The 21,313-nt window shown below is 59.0% G+C and overlaps 3 protein-coding genes across 4 annotated transcripts; 2 read left to right on the top strand and 1 right to left on the bottom strand.

The window, feature by feature from the left end:
- Positions 1 to 132: 132 nt before the first annotated feature.
- On the bottom strand, positions 133 to 1,778 carry ARL13A (ADP ribosylation factor like GTPase 13A). The gene is made up of 3 exons (XM_062007006.1): positions 1,720 to 1,778; positions 633 to 703; positions 133 to 386 (listed from the first exon to the last, which is right to left on the bottom strand). Exons 1-3 carry the CDS (start codon positions 1,776 to 1,778, stop codon positions 133 to 135), a joined length of 384 nt encoding a protein of 127 aa, XP_061862990.1.
- Positions 1,779 to 9,732: 7,954 nt separating this feature from the next.
- XKRX (XK related X-linked) lies at positions 9,733 to 15,102 on the top strand. The gene is made up of 3 exons (XM_062006470.1): positions 9,733 to 10,235; positions 12,351 to 12,610; positions 13,974 to 15,102. The coding sequence occupies exons 1-3, from the start codon at positions 9,937 to 9,939 to the stop codon at positions 14,717 to 14,719; spliced, it is 1,305 nt and encodes a 434-aa protein (XP_061862454.1). The 5' UTR covers positions 9,733 to 9,936; the 3' UTR covers positions 14,720 to 15,102.
- An 85-nt stretch (positions 15,103 to 15,187) lies between these two features.
- Positions 15,188 to 20,921, top strand: NOX1 (NADPH oxidase 1). 2 transcript variants are annotated; one of them, XM_062006469.1, is made up of 13 exons: positions 15,188 to 16,119; positions 17,243 to 17,338; positions 17,714 to 17,824; positions 17,928 to 18,012; positions 18,110 to 18,252; positions 18,322 to 18,503; positions 18,675 to 18,813; positions 18,918 to 19,010; positions 19,163 to 19,398; positions 19,483 to 19,645; positions 19,737 to 19,883; positions 20,063 to 20,187; positions 20,353 to 20,921. In XM_062006469.1, the coding sequence occupies exons 1-13, from the start codon at positions 15,835 to 15,837 to the stop codon at positions 20,477 to 20,479; spliced, it is 1,932 nt and encodes a 643-aa protein (XP_061862453.1). In that variant the 5' UTR covers positions 15,188 to 15,834; the 3' UTR covers positions 20,480 to 20,921. The 2 variants fall into 2 exon arrangements, with proteins under 2 accessions (XP_061862453.1, XP_061862452.1); XM_062006468.1 differs by having other exon boundaries at positions 18,110 to 18,503.
- The last annotated feature ends 392 nt before the right edge of the window (positions 20,922 to 21,313 follow it).

Below are 21,313 nucleotides of genomic sequence, written 5' to 3' on the forward strand. Positions count from 1 at the left end.
AGCACCACCACCCCCCCCGCCATCTCCCCATCATCGCCACAGCAGCCCAGCCACACACTGCATCACCCCAGCAACAAGTTCTCACTCCCTCCCCACTCCAAGCCCCACAGGTCACATCCCAGGGAATCAACCTTACAGTAAAATGGGCTTCCCAGAGATATCAGGGTGGCTCAGGACACGGCTCAGGACCTTGCGGGCCTCCTCCATCCGGGCCAGATCACTCGAGTCCAGGATGAAGAGCAGCCCGTGGGCTGAGCTGTAGTGGCTGCGCCAAGTGCTGCGGTAGCGCTGGGCCCCGGGCAGCTCCAGCAGCGTCACCTCGAACCTGTCCAGCCGCAGGCGGGTCTGGCCGGGCTGCGCCGCAGGCAGCACCTCACCGGGCAGCGCTGCGTGCGAGGACAGGGCACAGCAGCTGCAGTGAGCCCTGGAGCAACCTCACTGCGTGTGCCTCCTCCGCTCTTAACCCCCTCCCAGGGCTGCCCGGGGCACGGCCCCCACCCTGTGTGCTTTCCCCAGCCCAGCAACTGTATTTCGAGGGTCTCAGTCCTTCAAGGCTCAGGCCCTTGGTTGCAAAGGACCATAGAGCTGCTGCCTCCTGCCAAGGCCAGCTCTGGGGCTATGCTGCTCCTCACCTCTCTCTATGTCCATAATGACAGAGGTTTTCCCCGCGTTGTCCAGCCCCACGACAAGGAGGGTCACCTTCCTGCAGAGTGACAGCAGTGGATGGGCAGCCCAGAGCAAGGCTGTACTCCCTGGGCAGCAGTGAGCACTGCTGTCCCCAGGCTCCCAGGCAAGCCACCATGCCCATGGCAGCTACACAGCAGCCCAGAGAGGGGCAGGAGGGTGACACAGGCTCTGACTGAGCTGGGGGTAAGGACCCCAGTGCCTGGGGTCACAGGCGCCTGCAGCCACCATGGGACAGCCACACTGTGGGACCTTCAACATGATCCCACGGCAAGGATCCCTTTTCATATCACATAGGATTAAGCAATGATATGCACAAGCCAAAATGATTGTTCCTGATATGCAGTTAATGATTGCTCTTGATGTCCTTCCTTGTCAGTGAGTAGTGGGTACACACAGCTAGGGAGAGGTAGCAAGGACATTTTATGAGCTTCTGCCAGGACTCAGGAGCTTTTTCCTGTTGCTAAACAGTCCTGTTTGGTCTTCAGCAACATGCTCCACCAGAGTCACGCACAGAATGTTTTCCCTGTGATTGACAAGCCACCATAGTTATTCATAGTGTTGTTTTCTTCCTTAAACATACAGACCAGGCTGCGTGGGCAACCCAGCTCCACCTCCACTATTACAGCAACACGTCCTCACTGGCAGGAGAGGGCCATAAACCTCGTCACCGCCCTCAGTGTCTGTCAGGGCTCCTGAAACACCATCCCCAGAGAATTAACCCAGGTCTCATGATACTCACAAACACAACAGGTGTTTCAGTTCATCCTCCCCAACTTTCTTGGGGAGGTGCTGATTTTGCAGAGGGGGAATCCTGTGTTCCCCACATGCATGACAGTCCCCTGCCCACCCTGCTCTCCTGCCCACCCTGCTCTCCTGCCTGCTCAGCCCCTTTCTGCTGGAGAGGCAGTGAGGATGTGTGTGTCTCACTGTCCAGTTTGGGAATGGTTCCTCCAATGGGCACTGCTCTCAGTGTTACCACATCAGTGCCCTCACTCATAGACATTTGAGTAAAAGAGTTGGCAGGAGACCTACCTGATGGGTTCCTGTATGGCCTGCAGCCACGACCAGCAGTGGGAGAAGAGGTGGAACATGCTCAGCAGCCTTGGGCACGATGACTTCTCTTCAGTACCTACAAAGCGAGACACCTGGTATGTCCCTGTGCTTCATCCTCCTCCTGCCTGTGCTTTCTCCCCATGGTAGGGAGCACCTCAGCCCAAGGTGCCCCATCCCATGGCCCAATACTGCTGCCTCCAGCCTGAGCACAAGCCAAGCCTGGGGATAAACCCCAGAGGCCCGGGCAATGTCCCATGGGCACAGACTACCCCCAGCCAGCCGCTGCCCTGGCAGCCCCTTCTTGCAGGGCAGGAGCACCAATCAGCCTCTCACCCGCTCGTCCTCACAGCACAACCCCTGCTCACATCCCCTTTGCATAGCAGCGGCTTAAGCCTAATCTGGATTTAAGTTACTTACTCCTCACAGTCTCCCTTAATCCCAGTGGGTCGGGCCAGGCTGGTGGCTGCTGGGATGGCACGGCACTGCCCACCCGGCTGCTGGGCAGCCTCACACCTCCAGCACTGCCTGAGACAGCTTGTGGTTGGGACATCGCCTGACAGCCCACGTGGGGTTTCCAGTTGAATTAGTCTCCTCTAGTAAACAGTGTCCCTGGCTCCTTGCTGCCTAATCCCTATGTGGATGTTTCTCTGCATTCCCTGCAAGGAGCACAGTGTGCACAGTTCTGCTGCCCACGATGGGGAACCCTCTGCAACGGACTGGGGAATGTGGCCTCTCACTGCTTGGTATTTCATGCTCTAAAGAGGCACCCCCTGAACAGCAGCAGATCCTGTGCCTCTCTGGCAAGAAATACAAACCATTCTGAGCAGGCAGCTGGCTGGGAGCAAGGTGGTGGTGGGGACCCTTGGACAAAAGGGCAGGGAGCAGAGCCAAAAAAGCCTGAACTCCTTGATCTGCAATCCTGAAGCTCTTATCTTGCTCCTCAGGTTTCCTGCTGCTTTCCCCAGCCGGGGCTGCCTTCGCTGGTATGCTGACTGCTGTTGTGTGTGGAGGGGAAAAGGCTGCAAGGGGATGTCTGAGCTGCAGGAGCTTTGGGTGGAGGAAGTGGGATCTGGAGCGATAAGGACATAAGACTCTCCAAAAGCCACTGTGGGGAGCAAACAAGGATCCCAGCACTACCTTAACCAGCTGAGCCCCAGCCATAAGCCAAAGATGCTGAGATGCTGCCAGGCACCCCACAGCTCCAGCATGGTCCTAAGGGTGCAAGCCCAGGCTGGGCAGAGCCCCTCACGCCAGACGCAGCACTGCCAAGAAGCTCAGCACCCGCCCGGGGTGAGGGAGCTGCCCCGGAGCTGTGCCATGGGCATGGAGCCGTGTGGTTAATGATTGATGGAGGAAGTTTCTGTACCCATATCACAGGCACATGAAAAAATATTTGGGATGACTGTTCACCCCATACACAGTGGGTGCAGCCCAGCTGACTTTCCCTGGCCCAGGGATAGAGCCTTGTCCCAGCCTGATGGCCTTTTCCAATGGCTCCCATGCCAGCAGCCTGCTGGGACCTGTGGCAGAGCCAGGTTTGCAGGCAGCACGGGACTGGGAAGCCCTTTGCAGAATTACCCGAATCACATCTGAAATGACTCACTGGAAGTGCCAGCACCTGTCTCTGGTGCCTCAGGGTGGTACTGCCAGGGGATGGAAGGGGCACGACCACGGGTGCTATAAATAGGGAAGCACCATGTGGCAGGAACAGTAAGAGCCAGTCTCCCTCTGAGACTAACAGATTTCCAGAGATCTCTGAGTGCTTGAGGCCTGCTGCTTTTAACAAGTGTTCAAAATTCCCAGCCAAACCGGCACCAGGGACTGGGAAACTCCATGGGCACCTGAGGCAGCTCCAGGTCTTCTCTCCTGATGTGCACACACAGGGTTCAACAGTCAGAAAAACCTCAAACTGCACCTCAAAACTCCTGAAACCTCCAGCCAACCCCACAGACACTGCGTGAGGGCCAAGCCCAGATCGATGGGCATTTTGCCTGGCCAGGGCTCAGGTTACAGAGCGGGTGGCTGAACCTGTGCCCACGCAGCCAGCCAGGGTGCAGCCAGAGCCCCTCTGCCAGTGCTGCAGGGCCCCCCCGGGCAGTGCCAGCAGGGACCCACCACCGTCCAGGTTTCCTTGGTGACTGTTGCCAGGTGAGAAACTCTAAGGCATAATTTATTATCTTGACGGATAACCAGCGATGTTCCTCGCCGGAGCTGTTACCGGACCGTGCCCCAGCACCGTGCTGGGCTGGATCCTCTAGTACCACCAGTGCCAGCAGGATCCCTCTAGGGAGGGCAGTGACCGGGGCTGCTCAGACCCTGCCATCGCTCACCAGAAGGCAGAACGTGTTTTGGAGCTATTTCTGCATGCTGGAGTGTTGCACGCGAGGGAAGGAGGCGAAAGCACAGGGACCGCAGAGAAGCACAGAGCCCGTGAGTATGCGCCCTAACTGGCATCGGGCACACCGGCGCCCCCGGGGTGAGGACCAGAGTGGGAGGGATGGTAGTGGCAGGGTTGGGGACCTGGCACATGGGGAATGTTGGCTTGTAAGGGAAAGCAGGGGGCAGCACCTATGGCATTTACCAAAGCCTTGAGCTGAACTGACACCAAAACCGAGTTGACAGCCAGGACCAAAAAGTCCCGGTGGAAATATTTGCAAGCTGTCCCGTTTTCTTGCTTGGAACCGCATCGTCTCTGCCCAAAAAGGCATCCACAGGAGGGCGAGGACATGCACATGCTTCGGGGAAGGGCTCATCTTTCTATTTAACGCCCCGGCCATAGATATGCAAATAGCCGCATCGTCCCTTTAAATCCCAGCACGGCTCTGGTGGCTGACGATAACCCCAGATCATGCGAGCTCCTAAATCCCAAGAGCTAATTACAGGCGGACGTCCCACAGCCAGGCTAGAAATGCAAAATAAATACAGCCTGTGCCGTGGAGACCTGTTGAAGATGAACGGGGCACTGGGGAGGTTTACTGGCGGGGAGAGCGGGCCGTTTGGCGTTGCGGCAGCCGCGGTGCAAACGATCCGCGCTCCCCGCCTCCTGCTGCCAAGCCTGCAACCATTTTGCAAACTATTTTGGGCAAGGGAGGTTGTTTTTGTGGAGTGCTCTTTGCTCCACCGCCGCTGATACCACCAACCTGCGTCGGGCACAGAAGTAAGGGGAGGAGGTGTGGAGGGAGCTGGTTGCTTTTCAACCCAATTTCTGTCTGGATGCTTCCCAGCCCACGGCACACATAAATTCCATGGAGAGGTTTGGATTTGATCCTCTGATGGGGTTTGCTCCTCTCCCTGGTGTGTGGAGAAGGTGTCAGCTCACTCCTGTGCCATACACAAAGCTCAGTGGTGCCCCTGTGATGGTTACAAGGCGCCTACAGTGGTCTTGCTGAATTAGAGCACTCTGGCTGCTTGCCTGCAGCAAAGCGTGAGGGAAAGGAGAATGTAAACCATCCCTCCTGACTGTCGGGATGCCTGGGCAAGCGCAGGCGTGGCCTGGCTTGGTTAGCACGCTGCCAGGGCCGTATTCTCTTACAGCAGGTGGGACCAGGAGAATCATTTAATTAAAAGTAATTTTAACCCTTCCTGTCTGGTTTAGTGTCACAGCATCACCTGCTGCCTGAGCTGGGACTGTAGCCAAAGAGGCATGACTTCAAAATGTGTAATTGTCACAAAGACCTATAAATGCACCCAAAGAAGATCATTCTGGTTTCATAGAATCATAGGATGGTGCTGTTGGAAGGGAGCTCTAGAGCTCATCCACTCCAATCCCCTGCTAAAGCAGGTTCCCCTTGATCAGGGGGCGTAGGAACGTGTCCAGGCAGGTTTGTAAACCTCCAGAGAAGGCGATTTCCACACCCGCCCTGGGCAGCCTGTGCCAGGGCTCCCTCACCTCAACAGCAAATAAGCTTTTCCTTCTGTTTAAATGGAACTTTTTGTGTTCCAGTTCATGTCCATTACCCCTTGTCCTATCACTGGACACTTTAGAAAAAAAAGTGTCCCCACATCCTGGCACTCACCCTTTAGGTACAGATAAGTGCTGATGTGGTCCTCCCTCAGTCTTCCCTTAGATAAACTTAACGGCCCCAGGGCTTGCAGCCTTTCCTCATAAGAAAGATTTACAGTCCCCTGATCATCTTTCTTGCTAAAGAATTTAAGCAGTGAGGCAGCAGTGACACAGCCCGTGTTGAAGGAGCACCCCTCAGCCTCCAGCCTGCAGCGAGATGGAGAGGGATGAGGTTCTCAGGGCAGACACAATATTTTTTCCCAGCAGGATGAGGGATGAGGAAACAGCAGCAAAAGCAGTCACACGATGAAGCAAGTAGAAAAAAAAGTATTCCCCCAACCAGAAACTATTCCACACACTGCTGGGGTAGGAAAAAATACAACTGAGTTACTGAGAATGCAATGTGAAATCCAAACAGTTGAGGCTGCGAAAACGAGTCACTTGCAAAGCTATTTCCAAACAAAGTAAAAAGCTCCTGGCTGAGAGATTGCCGGGAGCTGCTGGCTGGGGCAGCACAGCTCCCTGCCTTCCCTGCTCCCTGCCCCTCCTGCTCCCTGCCTTCCCTGAGCCCTGCCCCCTTGCTCCTAGCCTCCCCAGCTCCCTGCCCTGGCTGCTCCCTGTGTGCCGAGCCGAGGACACACTGTGCTTTCCACTTCAGCCAGTGCACGGGGGCTTTTGGGGATCAACACATCCCCACCACCGCTCCGGGCAGCTCCAGCTGAATACCTAATCCTCAGCACAAAGTGGGGAGGTTTCAGATCAGAAGGCGGGGCGGGGGGGAGGGAGGCGGTGCAGCTGCCTTCACCTCTGTGTGCAGGGCTATATTTGGGAAGTTGGCAGCGTGCACTTGGCATGTCTCAGCGAGCACTCTGCTATCAATGTCTGCTCCAGGTCCTAGTGCAGTGGTGAGCCCAGGGTAGAGGAAAGGAGAGCTTGTGTGAGCGTGCAGGCAGCTCTCCCCGCATGGGATCTTTAAGGGCTTTGGCAAGGAGCTCCCTGCCCTTTCCAAACAGCCTTTCTCTTCTCCTTTTACAGGAGCTGGGCTGCTAAGCAGGCATGTGTGAAGCAGACATGGCTATTTTCAGAGTGAGAGCTAGTGAGGGAGCCTGCTCCCACCCTACAGGCAGCCCAGTCTCTCACACACAAATGCCCTCCACATCTGCAGCTGTGTGGGGGGCTGGAAAATCCACATGATACTTTTGATCCTGTGTGCCAGACAGCAACAGCCACCACTGCCATGGCACTGGGCACCAAGGGCCTGCTGTGGACACTGGTATTAAAACAATAATGAAGGCTGGGATTAAGAAAACAATGAAGCTGGGATGCTCTGCAGCACAGGGCAGGCATTTGTGGGAACAGGAGGACTGGCATCCACATGTGACTCAGGTCGGTGCCTTGAGCATCCTCAGGTGAGGGGAGACTCCTGAACACTGCTGCCTGCAACAAGGCAGAGACTTGGGTGGCACCACGCCACCCTCTGCCTTTCTCTCTGCAAAACACATGAGCTTCTAGGTGCTGCTGTAACAGAAGGAACCTGCAACCCAGCTAAATCTCCTTCCTTTCTTCAGTGGTCCTACGGGTGCCAGCACAGCCTCCTTATGTTTGGCACCTTGGTTTTTACTCCAAGGGGCATTTCCACGGCACCTTCGCATGGTGTTGGAGGTCACTCCACCCGCCTGGACCACAGCTCTGCAGCCCAGGTGCTGCTCTGCTCCCAGGAGGGCTCAAAGCAAGGGCTGGCCAGCAGCTGCCAGCTCTGCTGGCCGAGGATCTGGCCATTGGCATGGGAACAGCGGGGTGGGACATGCCCAGAGCCCGGGCAGTCCCTCCTGGCTCTGTGCCGGCAGCGTCACAGGGTGCCTGGCCGGGTTTGCAGGGAGTGGCGGCGGCAGGATCGCTCGCCGATCTTATCTGTGGCACAGATAGCTTTAATGGTCGACTGTTTACAGCGCTGAGCTGCAGACAGGTAGTGTTATGCTTCGGGGGTGACTCAAGGACCAGAAAACAGCCTGCTGCCTCTGCGTGCTTGGGTCACTAAATGGGGTAATAACTGGGGTGGGGGAAGAGCAGTGAGGCTTCATCCCTCCATTTCCCTGATGGCTCTCGGGGCTCCGGGACGTCAGCACTGGAATTCTTGACTGCTTAAACAATTACTCCTAAGTATTTCATCACGAAGCAAGGGAAGCTGAAATTACAAATGCCATGAGTCGGAGCCCAGGCATTGCTCAGCCGAGGGCTTGGTGGCCTGCCAGCCTCCTGGGGGATGCTTTTAATTTGGATAAATGGAAGTTGCATAAATGGTATAAATTGCACGTTGCTGCTAATCCAGAGGTGTGGGTGCAGTTGGCAGCTCTGTGCCGTGCGCCATTGCGGGCTGAGTGCAGGCCCAGGCTGCATGCTGGGGCCGGCACAGCCATTGCCCATGCACAGCTCCCAGCCCATGTCTGCGGCAGCCACCCGGCTGAAGGGCAGGCTCCTTCCCTTGGATCACATTTCCTTCGCCCTCTGTCCTCCTAGGGCTTTTTTTGGGAGAGGCTGGCTTCCAAAAACAGCTTGAAAATATGTAACTATCATACCAGAGCTGAGTGGTCACATGTAGGACTCCCGTCCCCACTGGTCAGGCCAGTCCCTGTGAGCTCATGGTGTCTGTGGTTTCCCAAAGCAGCTGTTCAGCGCTGGAAGGAAAGGTGCTGAGCAGCTGCAGAGACCAGGATTGCTTCTGTGTGGGAGCTGCTGTCAGGGTAGACGTGGCCTCTAAGGGGTCAGGAGGTTTTATTCCCAGCTCTGCCACTGATAAGCCCGATAGCCCTGATAAAACTTTCAGCCTGGTAAAACAGGGGAAACTCTCATGCATGGGGTTTGGAAGGTTTTGACACCTAAGCTTTCCAAGTCTGCCTAAACCAGGGAAAACTGGCCAACCTCAAAGACTCTTTGTGTTGTCCCATCTCTCCCAGCCAGGCAGCGTGTGCTCAGGCTGGGCGGAGTAATCTGACAGGCAGCATGTACATCACCACTCACACCACCACCTGGGAGAGAAAGGGCAAGTGGGGCTGGTGCTGGGAGCCACTGCACCTGCCAGGCAGAGCAGGGACAGAGCAGGGACTGCCGTGCTGGTATGGAGCTCAGCTTGGCCTCCCTGGGCCTGGCCCACAGCTGGGACAGACAGCAGGGGATGTTGGGCTGAGCAGCGGAGTCAGTGATGGAAAGTGTGGCTCTGTTAATGAATTCATAGAAGGCTGAGAGGAGACATGATCACTCTGCAACTCCCTGAAAGGAGGCTGTAGTGAGGTGGGAGTCAGTCTCTATTCCCCAGTAATGAATGATAGGACAAGAGGAAATGGCTTCAAGTTGTGTGAGGTGAGGTTTAGACTGGAGCTCAGGAAGAGCTTTTTTCCTGAGTGGGTTGTCAGCCCCTGTCCCAGGCTGCCCAGGGAGGTGGGGGAGTCCCTATCCCTGGAGCTATTGCAAAGCCATGGAGCTGAGGTGCTGAGGGCCGTGGGTTAGTGGTGGGCTTGGCAGTGTGAGGAGAGGGGTTGGACTTGACGATCTTAAAGCTCTTTCCAACAAAAACTATTCTGTGATTCCACATATCCCATCACCTTAAGGGCTATGAGAAAAGCATCATGTTTCTCAGCTGTAAGCTAAGGTGATCTTTACTGCCTCTTATCTGGAAGCAGGAGCATCCAGGATGCAGCAGCCACATATTCCCCTAACATGCTACCCAATCTTGAGGCCATCCATCCACCAGACCCAGCAGGGTGCCCCTTGCCACAGCTCCAGGGGGCTCCAGGCCTGGTGGGGACCTGGGCACAGCAGAAGGGGAGGAGAAGAGGTTTGGTGGGAGGGTGTCCTAGGGCGAGTGGGGCCGGTTTCGGTGGGGATACCTGGGCAGGGGACCAGGGAGCGCAGAGTCGGGTATCCCGCACCCCGTCGGGGCGGGACAGCAGCGCTGCCGGTGCGTCCCGTCCCCGCCCCGCCGGGGCAGGGCACGGCCCGGTGAGGCCCTGTCCGGCTCGGTACGGCTCGGCCGGGCCGGGCAGCGCTGCCCGTCGGGGCCGGTGCAGCGGGGAAGCCGCTCTCCGCTCCGCCCCTCGCCCCGCTCCGCCCCACAGCGCGGCTCTTCTCTCCGCTGCAGCCCGGGATGGCGTCGCGGCGGGGCTGAGCGGGCCGGGCCGGACCGGGCCGGGGCCGGGATGGACGGCCCGAGCGAGGGCTGCCCGCCCGCCGCCACCGCCGCCCCGTCGCGGGCGAAGCTGCCGCTCGGCATCGTCTTCTCGACGGCCCTTTTCTGTGGGGAGGGGGCGGCGGCCGCCGTCCTCTGCTTCTCCTACGGCCACTCCGACGACCGCTTCTGGCTGGCGCTCACCATCTTCTTCGTCCTCTGCCCCTCCGTCCTGGTGCAGCTCACCCTCATCTTCGTGCACCGCGACCTCAGCCGCGACCGTCCCCTCGTCCTGCTCATGCACTTGCTCCAGCTCGGGCCCATCATCAGGTGAGCGCGGCAAGGCAAGCGGGGACACGAGGGAGGGGATACGGGGACCCCCAGCAGGTACTGCGGCCCCAGGTGAGACGAGGGACTGGGAGCCGGGCAGGACAGGGTGCCCCGGACACTGGCTGTCACCAGAAATCCGTTCATGCCAGGGGTGCTCAGAGCCATTCCTGCCGGCGTCCTGGCTCCCTCCTCCCCAGGGATGCAGCTGCTCCCAGGGCCCGGCCCACGAGGGTCTTCTGCTCAGGCAGCCCCCTCCCCATCGGTGCCGCGATGCTGCCAGGGGTGCTGCCTGCCCTCCTGCCTGCTGGGACCTGGCAGGACTCTGCTCTCCCAGCCTGTTGCATCTCCTCGGCTGCTGAAAACATTCTTGGCACTGTAGCCAGCCTTTGAGGTTTGCCATCGCCCAGCTTAAGCTGGGAGCACAGATGCAAATCTCAGATGAGGTGCTTTAGAGTGAACAGGAACAGGAGTCTTGCCCCGATTGTACCGGCCTGGGACAGATGGAGGTTCTGGGACATGATTTTTTTTTCTATAACTCTGTGATTCTATGACTTGGAGGAGAGGAGCTGGGTGCAGGAGTGGGGCTGGCATGAGAGCTGGGGGCCAGTGGGCCATGCAGGGGAGAGAAGGGTGAGGGGGTGGATGTTGCACAAGCTGCAGAGGTGCTGATCTCTCACTCCTTGGGAATGCTGCTGTGCCTCCCTGCGCTGCTGAGTGAGAACACAGAGGGGCTGCAGCAGGCAGAGCTGCTATTGCCACGGGGCTCCTTCCCCGGGGCCACACCAGCAGCTGTGCTCTGGGGCATGCTGGCCCTACGGAGCTGCACAGCCCCAGAGCAGCCTGCACCGCGCTTCCTCCCTCCCCGGAAGCAAGTGCGGTGCCAGGGGTGTCCTCAGCACCACACTTCACCCTCAGAAGCAGCCTCAGTGCTGGAAGGGCTGTGGGTCACATCAGCCCATGTGGGCCCGTGGTGCTGTCACAGCTCTCATCACACCGACCATGAAACAGACTGTTACATGGTGCTTGGCTGCTGGCAAGAGCCAACCAGAGCTGCTCAGGAAGGGTTGCTTCAGTCAGCTCCTCAGGCTGGAGATGGAGCTCATACTGCCGAGAAGGCCTGGCTGGGCGGCTGGAGCCAGCTGGGATTGCCCTTGAAGCTTTGGGCCTTTTGGATGGATCCCTTTTCCTGTTAGTTTACAGTGAGCCATGAGCACTGGCCTGATCTGGCAAGAGAACTTATCCAAAAACCTCATTCCATTTGGGTCTGAAACAGAGCAACTTTGTTGTAGTGAGCGCTCACAGATATTTATGTGCTGTTGGCCCCAGAGCCAGCTCGTCCCCGGAGGCTGTGGGATGGGCCATTCTCTGCCGACATCCTCTGGCCTGTATGTGCCCACCTCATGTCTGTGTGTGAGGGGCTGGGGGTTCCGCAGCCTGCTGGCCTTGCAGTGGGGAGCAGTGTGAGAGAAACCCACCTCCCCTGCCCGCACAGGAGGGTCCCTGGCCGGGAAGGGGCTACGGAAGCAGTATCTTATCTGCTCATGTCACACCCGGCTTCACTCTGCACTCCCCTTCCTGCCGTCCCCACCAAGAAGGAAGCGCAGAAGCCTTCTGCTCCAGACGAGAGATCAAAGACAATATCAGAAAGTTTGTCTTGCCTCAGCTTAGAGGAAGAGATTCATTTTGTGACAGTGAGGAGAACAGATCCCAAGGGCGATTAACCCCTTCCTGCAGCTCAAGCTCCCATCAGAGCTACAGTCTTCATACCCTGGATGCTGCACCTCTTGCAACAGTTGTTGCACCCCTTGCTAGGGCCTTTGTTGTCCCCCTGCCCCACATGCTTCACTCTGAGTGCCAGAGGAGAGGAGCAGCCACTGGGCATCCTCGTAGTCCTGGTGTGACCCTGTGCTCATCCTGGCGTCCCCGGATCCTGCCTTCATCCTGGCATCTCAGGGCCAGGAGCTGCCCCCAGCGCTACTGAAGCATTGCCCAAATCAGTTGTGCTGCACTCAGCGGGAGCAGCGTCTGTCGGGCACAGGGCGAGGGGGGTGCTGGAGGTGTCGGGAGCGAGGCTGACGTGAGCAGGGAGGCTGGCAGCTGCCATGTCCCCAACAGGTGCATGGAGGCCTTGGTGGTGTACTGCTGCTTGGGGCGGGAGGAGGAGCCCTACGTCACCATCACCCGCAAGCGGCGGCTGCGCAAAGGCTACGAGGTGGAGATGGAGCAGGAGGTGGGTCACTCGGTGCGTCGCTTGGCCACGCATCGCAACGCCTTCAAGCGTGTGGCCGTCATCCAGGCCTTCCTGGGCTCCACCCCGCAGCTCACCCTCCAGCTCTACATCAGCGTCCTGGAGAAGTACGTCCCTGCTGCCCGAGGTAAGGGTTCCTGGCACCAGGGATCTGCCAGGGTGCAGCAGCAGCTCCGTAGCCACGTGTGCCACGCAAACTAAGCTCTAAGGGCACAGCTGCCTTTGGACTTCCCTAAACGTGGGGTGCAACCCACAGGATGGGCACTCATCTCTCCCCTGGTTTGCTTTTCCCATGCCCAGCACTCTGCATTCCAGCTTGGAGTGAGGCTGGGAAGAGCTGGCCGTGACCGAGGCACCAGGTTCAGCTCCCAGCCCTGGTGCTCACATGTCTGCTCTACAGAGCCATGCCCTCCACCTGGTGCCCTGGCCCATCAAGATGTCATGCCCCTGCTCCAGGCAGCTCCAGTCAGCATTAGTTGCAGGGTTTTTCTGGCTGGTTACAGGCCCTGACTTCCCTGCAATCCATTGGTTGGATCTATTCCTGAGCCTTTCCCAACAGCTGGAGCTCCCAGCCCATGCTCTGGGCTCCCTGGCCTGCTCCCGGGGTGTTTCTGAGCTTGGGGCTGGCTGTGCCAGATCTGGGGCACGCTGAGCTGGGCATGCAGGGCTGCTCTCCCACAGTTCCAATTGTCACACCCAGGGAAGGAGCTGCCCTCGCTGGCCCCCTCTCCTGGCCACATTGGAGCCCAGATCTTGGCCTCTGTGCCAATGGCAGACACACAAGAACACAAGAGGTGCCCCACAGAAACCCCCTCCATGGCTGGAACCTCCCATGAGGGTGTTTTGTGGAGTCAGTGCTGTGGAAGCAGGAGGATGAGCCTCAGTACTCCCCAAGCACAGAACAGCTCTAGTTTGGCAGAGGCCTCTGGCTTATTAGAGAGAACATCTGGAAGCAGAGCCTACTGCTAACTGCCACTCCCCTCATGGCCACCTCATCATGAGGTCTGTCACCACTAGCTACAAGCTGTACCAGAAGCTCTCACACTGCTACAAGCCCCAGGGTTGGCACCCCATACTTTGCACCCAGGATTGGCACCCGACGTTTCATGACTCAACAAGTCAGTCACTTCTCCCAAGTAATAAGTGATAGGACAGGAGGAAATGACCTCAAGTTGTGCTAGGGGAGGTTCAGATTGGAGATGAGGAAGAACTTTTTTCCCTGAGAAGGCTGTCAGCCCCTGTCCCAGGCTGCCCAGGGAGGTGGGGGAGTCCTCATCCCTGAAGATATTGCAAAGCTGAGGAGCTGAGGTGCTGAGGGCCATGGGTAGTGATGGGCTTGGCAGTGTGTGGGGAGAGGTTGGACTCCATGATCTTAAAAGTCTTTTGAAACTGAAGTGATTCTATGGTTCTGTGATTCAGAGCAGCAGAGAGGCCAAGCACACAGCCTGGTCCCTAGCACTGCCTGACTCTTCTTCCTACTCCCTCTGCAGCTGTCCTCATGGGCATCTGCCTGGTGTCGGTCACCTATGGAGCTCTTGTCTGCAATGTCCTGGCCATCCAGGTGAAGTACGATGACTACAAGGTGCAGCTGCGGCCCCTGGCCTTCCTGTGCATCGTGCTGTGGCGCAGCCTGGAGATCTCCACCCGCGTGGCCGTCCTAGTGCTCTTCAGCACTGTCTTCAAACACTGGATCATCCCTATCGCCTTGGCCAACCTGCTGGTGGTCTTCTTCTTGCCCTGGGTACAGTTCTGGCGGAGTGGCACCCGCCTGCCTGACAACATCGAGAAGAACTTCAGCCGTGTGGGCACTGTGGTGGTGCTCTGCGCCTTCACCCTGCTCTATGCCAGCATCAACATGTTCTGCTGGTCAGCCGTGCAGCTCAAGCTGGCCGACCGGGACCTCATCGACAAGTCGCAGAACTGGGGCCGCTTGGCCATCTACTACACAGCCCGGCTGGCAGAGAACACGGCCCTCATCATCCTCTGGTACTTCTTCAAGACAGACGTCTACGAGAACATCTGCACCCCGCTGCTGGTTGTGCAGCTGCTCCTTGGCTACTGCCTGGGCATCTATTTCATGCTCCTCTTCTTCCAGTACCTGCATCCCTGCCGCCAGCTCTTCCGGCACAACGTCGCCGACTTCCTGCACTGTGTCTGCTGCCGCCGGCACCCACCAGTGCCACTGCTGCACCTCGAGGCACCCCACGAGCCTGGCGTGAGGCACAGCATAGTCTGAGGCACGGGCAGCACCCGGCTTCTCCAGCCAGCTACAGACACAGGGCTGGGCAGCATGGAGCTGTGCTGGCAGCCAGAGGGTGCTTATGGCATGGGCTGTGCCAGAGACAGGCACCAGCTGGCCCTGCAGTGCCAGCGGCTCCCAGCATGTCCCCATGGGGGCAGGGGGACAGGAACCTGCACACCTGCCCAGGACAGTGCCCACCTGTCAGGGACAGTGCCCACGGACATGAAGGACTCATGGGGTGCCCAAAGCAGCTGCCACTGCAAGCTGGTGGTGCCCAGCCCCTGGGGTGCCCCAAAACCCCTCCTCACCCACCTCCGGTGACCTCAGGGCCATGAGTGCCAGTGAGACTTTTATACAGTAAAGAACCTTTTGCTGTGGCTGCGCGTCCAGGTGCTGGCAGTGGCTGTGACTCACATGGAGGGTGGGGACGAAGCCACCGGGGCTGTGTGCACACACCCGCTGCCCACCGAGCCCTTGTGTCCATGAGCACCAATGCCAGGGTTATGCTGGCGGGAAGGGGTGAGGATAGTCCCAAAAGAGAGCCGATGGATGTGGGAGTGTGGTGGGACAGGGAGGCCTCATCCTGCGCTTCTGCCAGCGCCGCCGTGGCTGTGGGCCAGGAGCAACCTGGCACGCTATTGAGGAGCAATCCTGCCCAACCTGTTCCTCCAGGCCCTGGCACTGGGGCACCCTGCAGCCACGGCAGGCAGGAGAAGAAGGGTGGCTGGCACTGCAGCAGGGATGCTGGTGGGACCCAAGCATCCCGGCCCCAAACCAAGAGTGTGACCCCCTCTCTCTGCAAGCACTCATTTGTGAGGTCAGCTCACTGCTGGGTGCCAGGATGAGGGTGCTCACCAGAGTGCATCACCACAGGTGCTCAGTCTTAATTCATCCACTCACCTCGGAGTGAATGCCCAGGCTGGATCCTGGCACAGTGTCTTACCTGAGGATGCTTCCCCTGCTTTGGTGGGTTCCTTGTAAAGCAGGGGCAGTGAGAGCTGCACATCTGCTGAGCCAGGCACAGGAGGGACCTTCTGCAACCTCCTCCCACCAAGAAATTCCTGCCTTTAAAAACCACCCACTTTTGTCCCCAGATACTGCAGAAACCCATGAGGAGCAGGTGGGTGCCCTGCAACACCCAGCCACGGGGGGCTGTGCCCAGCCCCGGCAGGCACCTTGTTCCAGGGACAGCAAGTAGGGTCAGCCCTGCCTTCCTGGAATCCACCCAGCATTTCCTCAAAGGCTTCACTGGGGAAAGTCCCTGCCGTGCCGTTCCCGCGGCCAGGCCGGCCCCGCCGCCGGCAGCCGACATAAAACGGGCGCGGGCAGCGGCCCCGGCCCGTCACACCATGGGCAACTGGCTCGTCAACCACTGGTTCTCAGCCGCCGTCCTCGTAAGTCCGTGGGGCTGAGGGGGCCCGTCTGGCAGGAAGGGCTGAGGCTGTGTGGGGGACTATGTGGGGACGGGTTGGGGGCTCGTGGGTGCTCACAGGCTGTCCTTGAGCTGGGCTACAGGGAGAGACAAGCCCCTGGTCTGCTCAGTCAGCACAGCGCAGGGATGGGGCTCAGAGAACTTGAGGCTCAAAGGAAAGGCGGGTCATGCTGCAAAACTGAGCGATGCCACTGAGTTGCCCATCCAGGAGCCTCCCACGTGCCTCTTCTCCCTACGTGAGAGCAGGAGGCTCCCGTGAGAGCCCACACTGGGGTGTGGAGCCTCCTGCACCATTGGGATGATCTGCCAGTGCCATGTGTGACATTGCCAGCACAGTGCCGGCTGCTCGGTGCTGCGGGAGCAGCTGCAGATGCATAGGGAAAAGGGGGGGTTGCAGGAAGATGGGTTAAAAAAAAAAACACCAAACCCAAATGCAAGGCAGAGTGGCTTTGGGAGCTCTGCAAAAGCTCAATGGCTGTGGAAAACTTTTTAGTTCTTCTTTAGGAAGAACTATTTCCCTGAGAGGGTTGTCAGCCCCTGTCCCAGGCTGCCCAGGGAGATGGGGGAGTCCCCAGCCCTGAAAATATTGCAAAGCCATGGAGCTGAGGTGCTGAGGGCCATAGGTTAATGGTGGGCTTGGCAGTGTGTTGGGGAGTGTAGTTGGACTGGGTGATGTTAATGGTCTTTTCCAACCGAAATGATTCTGTGACTCTGGAAGCAGCAGTGTGAGGTGTGGCAGGGCTGGGGGACATGGCTCCCTGAGAAATTTCCTCCTCCCCAAGTCTTCCCTGCTCAGCCCTGATCACCCTCCAGCCCCTGCCCTCCCGCCATACACCAGCCTTTCCTCCTTCCTGGTGTGTGGGTGATGCACAGGGCCATGGGTGACAAGACAGTTACTTTGCCAGGTCCCCAGCCCTCTCCCCATCTTTGGCCCCGTGTCCCAGACCCACGCCACTTCCACAGCTCAAAAGGAAACAAGAGGGGGTTTTGTGTTCCTGACATCCCCCTGTCTGCCCTACACCTGAGTGCTGTGGGGTGAGGGGGTCCTGGGCTGAGGTCTCATGAGGCCATGGCTTCTCCTGCAGGCAGCCTGGCTGGGCATTAACATCTTCCTCTTCACATACTACTTTCTGTTCTTTGACCGGAATGACCGCTACTTCTACACCAGGGCCATCCTCGGGGTAAGGTGCTCCCAATGACCAAAGCAAATGGAAACCAGCTCTCCTGTGGCACCCTCCGTGCATCTCCTGCAGCAGGGTGGAGGCTGCTGTACCCCACATCCCTCCCTTGTCCTGCCCTCTTCCAGCCTGCTGTTGCTCCATCCAAGTCCCCAGCCTGTCACTGCTCCTTGCTGATCCCTGTCTTGTCCCAGTCCAGCATCATCCCCTCTCAGCCCCCAGTCCAGCATCCTCACTCAACATTGCTTGGCCTCATCCCATCCAAGTCCTAGCACAGCACCACGCTGGGCAGGGCCATGGGGAGCAGCAGGGCTGCAGGCAGATGTACCTCATTCGTGTCAACGGGTCAGCAGTGTTCACACCCTCTGCTCTTCCCAGTCTGCCTTGGCATGGGCACGAGCATCAGCCAAGTGCCTCAACTTCAACAGCATGCTGATCCTGCTGCCTGTCTGCCGCAACCTGCTCTCCTTCCTCCGCGGGACCTGCTCGGTGAGTGCCCTGCAGCAGTACAGCCAGCGGGCCCATCCCCGTCCCCATCCCCATCCCCATCCCCATCCCCATCCGCATCCCGACCCCACTGCCTCTTACACAGTGCTGCAGGCGGACGCTGCGGAAGCAGTTGGACCACAACCTCACCTTCCACAAGCTGGTGGCCTACGCACTGGCCCTGTTCACAGGTACTGCCCCTGCTCCCAGGTAGTGCCCTGCACCTGGGCTGGGCTGCGCTGGGGGCCGGGCAGAGGGCAGGTGGGTGACTGTCCCTCCCCTGCACAGCTGTGCACACCATCGCCCACCTCTTCAACCTGGAGCGTTACAACAGCAGTCAGCAAGCCACTGAGCGCAGCCTCCACGCCGTCCTCTCCAAGATGCACCTGAACGGCAGCATGTGGCTCAACCCCATCCACTCCAACCAGACGGTGAGCGCTGGCCCCGGCCCTGGCCCCCCGCCACCCCCTGCCCCGCTGACCCACCTGCCGCCCCTGCAGACCGTCGAGTACGTGGCCTTCACCACCATCCCGGGGCTGACGGGGGTCATCATCACGCTGGTGCTCATCCTTATGGTTACTTCCTCCACTGAGTTCATCCGCAGGAACTACTTTGAGGTCTTCTGGTACACCCACCACCTCTTCCTCATCTACTTTGCTGGCCTCGTCATCCACGGCATCGCGTAAGGCTCCTCAGCGCTCCCCGACAGCCAGGGGCAGAAGCCACAGGCCCCTGGGGGAGCAGTAGAGCCCCGAAGAGGCTCCCGTGGGGCTGTGGGCTCCCAGTTCCTAGGACTGGCTAGCAGTAGTGGGACAGGAGCTGGACCCTGGGCTCAGGCTTCATCTCCCTGCAGGGGGCTGGTGCGCGGGCAGACAGAGGAGAGCATAGAGGAGGTTCCCCCCCAGCGCTGTGTCTCCTATGTCACATACAAGGACGAGGACTGCAGACATGAGTGCTGCAAGGACCCCGAGTTTGGGAGCATCCCTGCAGAGGTAGGGCAGCGGTTGGACAGCTGCAAAGGGAAAAGTCTTTCCCTGCCCTTGGGATGCTCCCACCTTGGCCTTCCTCAACGCCTTGCTCTCCTCCATCCCCGCAGTCCTGGAAGTGGGTTCTGGCCCCTGTCCTCCTCTACACCTTTGAGCGGATCCTCCGGGTCTGGCGAGCACGGCAGAAGGTGGTTGTCACTAAGGTGGGTGGTGCAGGACCCTGTGCCTACTGCCAGCTCCTTCCTTCACAGCCAGCAGTGCCACAGCCCTGTGCCACGGTGGTTGAGGGAGCAGCCTCAGCCCTTTGCCTGGGGAGAGGAGCCAGGCTGGGCACTGAGCCCAGCGCTGTCCACAGGTGGTCATGCACCCTGCCCGTGTGCTGGAGCTGCAGATGCAGAAGAAGGGCTTCTGCATGGAGGTGGGACAATACGTCTTTGTCAACTGCCCCGCTATCTCCCTGCTGGAGTGGCACCCCTTCACCCTCACCTCGGCACCCGAGGAGGACTTCTTCTCCATCCACGTCCGGCTGGCCGGCGACTGGACGGAGCGTCTCATCGACACCTTCCAGCAGCAGAAGCTGGAGATGCCCAGGTAAGCATCATGGGGAACACCTGGGCAGGCCCTCCTGGGGATGTGGGGAGGCTGTGCCTTTTACCCAGGCCCTCCCTCGGCCAGGATCGAGGTGGATGGCCCCTTTGGCACGGCCAGCGAAGATGTGTTCCAGTATGAGGTGGCCATGCTGGTGGGAGCAGGCATCGGCGTCACCCCCTTTGCCTCCATCCTCAAGTCCATCTGGTACAAGTTCCAGCAGAATGACCAGACCCTCAAGACCAAGAAGGTATGGGTTGTCCCACAGGACCAGCCCTGGGGCTCTCCATGCTGGGCCTTCCTAGACCTTAACATTGCAACCTTTCTCCCCTACGTTCCAGATCTACTTCTACTGGCTCTGCCGCGACACAGGGGCCTTCGCCTGGTTCAATGACCTGCTGGCCTCGCTGGAGCAGAAGATGGCCGAATCAGGCAAGGCTGACTTCCTCACCTACCGCCTGTTCCTCACTGGCTGGGACAGCAGCATTGTGAGTTGGGCAGGCATGGCTGCATGGGGGCACAGGGGGACCAGTGCAGTGGGGCAAGCACATCCAGGGCTCACGGACAGACACCTGGGAGCAGGGTTTGGCGGCATCACTCCTGGATGCTCCACACTGAGGGAATGGGGAGTGGTAGCCAGAGCCCTCACTGTCTCCACTCTGCCCAGGCCAACAACGTGGCGCTGCACTTTGACACCACAACAGACACGCTGACGGGCCTCAGGCACAAAACCATCTTCGGGCGGCCCATGTGGAACAGTGAGTTTGCAGCAGTGGCTGCAGCCCACCCCAGGTGAGAGTCAGGCAGGGGGCTCAAGGGGCCAGAGCTGAAAGCAGTCCCTCCTCCCCAGCCCCAGTGAGAGGGACACGCTCATCCCCTGTGCTTTGCAAAGACCTCAACAGTCCCCTGAGCCCATTCTGGCCGAGCTCAGCGCCGACAGCCCTGTGCTGTGTGCAGGTCCGTGGTCGGTGTGTTCCTCTGCGGACCGGATGCCTTGGCAAAGAGCCTGCAGAAGTCTTGCCACCAGCACTCCAGCCTGGATCCCAGGAAGGTCAAATTCTACTTCAACAAGGAGAACTTCTGAGCAGCAGCCAGGCCGGGAGCCCTGCGGTGTCGCCTCCCTGCCATGCCCGAGCAGGGCTGGGGATCAGTGCCTGCTGCACTGCAGCACCCGAACCAGGCACAGCACAGCACAGGGCTCCTTCTCAGTGAGAAACTCCAGGTTCAGAGACTGCTTGCTGCCTTCTCCAGGCAGGTGTCTCATGGGGGCAGCGAGGCTACAGCTCCACATGATCCCTCTGTGAGAAAGGAGAGGCAGGGGCTGCACTGCTGCTGCCGGGAAGCAGCAGGAGCGCCCAGCAGGCTGGGCGCTGGGCACAAGCAGGGGATGGGAAAGGGACAGGAGAGGGGCATGCCACGCAGGCACTGGGGGCCTGATGTGCCACTCTGGGTTTAAACAGTCTTTTGCATAAAAGGGTAAACTAAAATGTGCTTTCATTTGCAATAAAAGCCTCTGTGGTGGCTCAGTCTGTGCAGGGGTGGGGGCAGCCCCCTCTTTGCCCCCTTGTAGGGCTGCGACAGCAAAGCTGGTCCAGAGCAAACCCGCCTGTGCAGCCCCTTCTTCACACCACTCCATCTCAAACACAGCTCACACAGAGGGCACGAGCTCTGCACAGAGCAGAGAACCCACCCCCAGCACAGGGAGTGACAGGGCAATCGGAGCCAGAGCCCTTCCTGCAGAGCAAAAAGCTGACCTCGTCCTGCCCTGCCCTTGTACCCTGTGAACAGTCCTGAGCAGCATCAGCATGGCAGGCAAGGAAGCTCTTGCCCTGGTGCTGGGGAGAATGGAAGAAGGGGAGCAGTTTAGACTCACCTGGAGTTGGGCCAGACTGGCTCCCAGAACCCAACATTCCCACTG

Source organism: Colius striatus, chromosome 13 (genome assembly GCF_028858725.1).
Source record: "Colius striatus isolate bColStr4 chromosome 13, bColStr4.1.hap1, whole genome shotgun sequence".
Classification (NCBI taxonomy): Eukaryota; Metazoa; Chordata; class Aves; order Coliiformes; family Coliidae; genus Colius; species Colius striatus.

What these genes read in the sequence shown, in the direction of transcription:
- ARL13A (XM_062007006.1), bottom strand. Translation starts at nt 1,778, where the DNA reads ATGTTCCACCTCTTCTCCCACTGCTGGTCGTGGCTGCAGGCCATACAG. An exon ending in GCCATACAGGAACCCATCAG is followed by an intron (nt 704 to 1,719) that starts GTAGGTCTCCTG and finishes GTCACTCTGCAG; the next exon opens with GAAGGTGACCCTCCTTGTCG. An exon ending in CATTATGGACATAGAGAGAG is followed by an intron (nt 387 to 632) that starts GTGAGGAGCAGC and finishes CCTCGCACGCAG; the next exon opens with CGCTGCCCGGTGAGGTGCTG.
- XKRX (XM_062006470.1), top strand. Translation starts at nt 9,937, where the DNA reads ATGGACGGCCCGAGCGAGGGCTGCCCGCCCGCCGCCACCGCCGCCCCG. An exon ending in CAGCTCGGGCCCATCATCAG is followed by an intron (nt 10,236 to 12,350) that starts GTGAGCGCGGCA and finishes TGTCCCCAACAG; the next exon opens with GTGCATGGAGGCCTTGGTGG. An exon ending in GTACGTCCCTGCTGCCCGAG is followed by an intron (nt 12,611 to 13,973) that starts GTAAGGGTTCCT and finishes CTCCCTCTGCAG; the next exon opens with CTGTCCTCATGGGCATCTGC.
- NOX1 (XM_062006468.1), top strand. Translation starts at nt 15,835, where the DNA reads ATGAGGAGCAGGTGGGTGCCCTGCAACACCCAGCCACGGGGGGCTGTG. An exon ending in ACACCAGGGCCATCCTCGGG is followed by an intron (nt 17,339 to 17,713) that starts GTAAGGTGCTCC and finishes TGCTCTTCCCAG; the next exon opens with TCTGCCTTGGCATGGGCACG. An exon ending in GTGGCTGCAGCCCACCCCAG is followed by an intron (nt 20,188 to 20,352) that starts GTGAGAGTCAGG and finishes TGCTGTGTGCAG; the next exon opens with GTCCGTGGTCGGTGTGTTCC.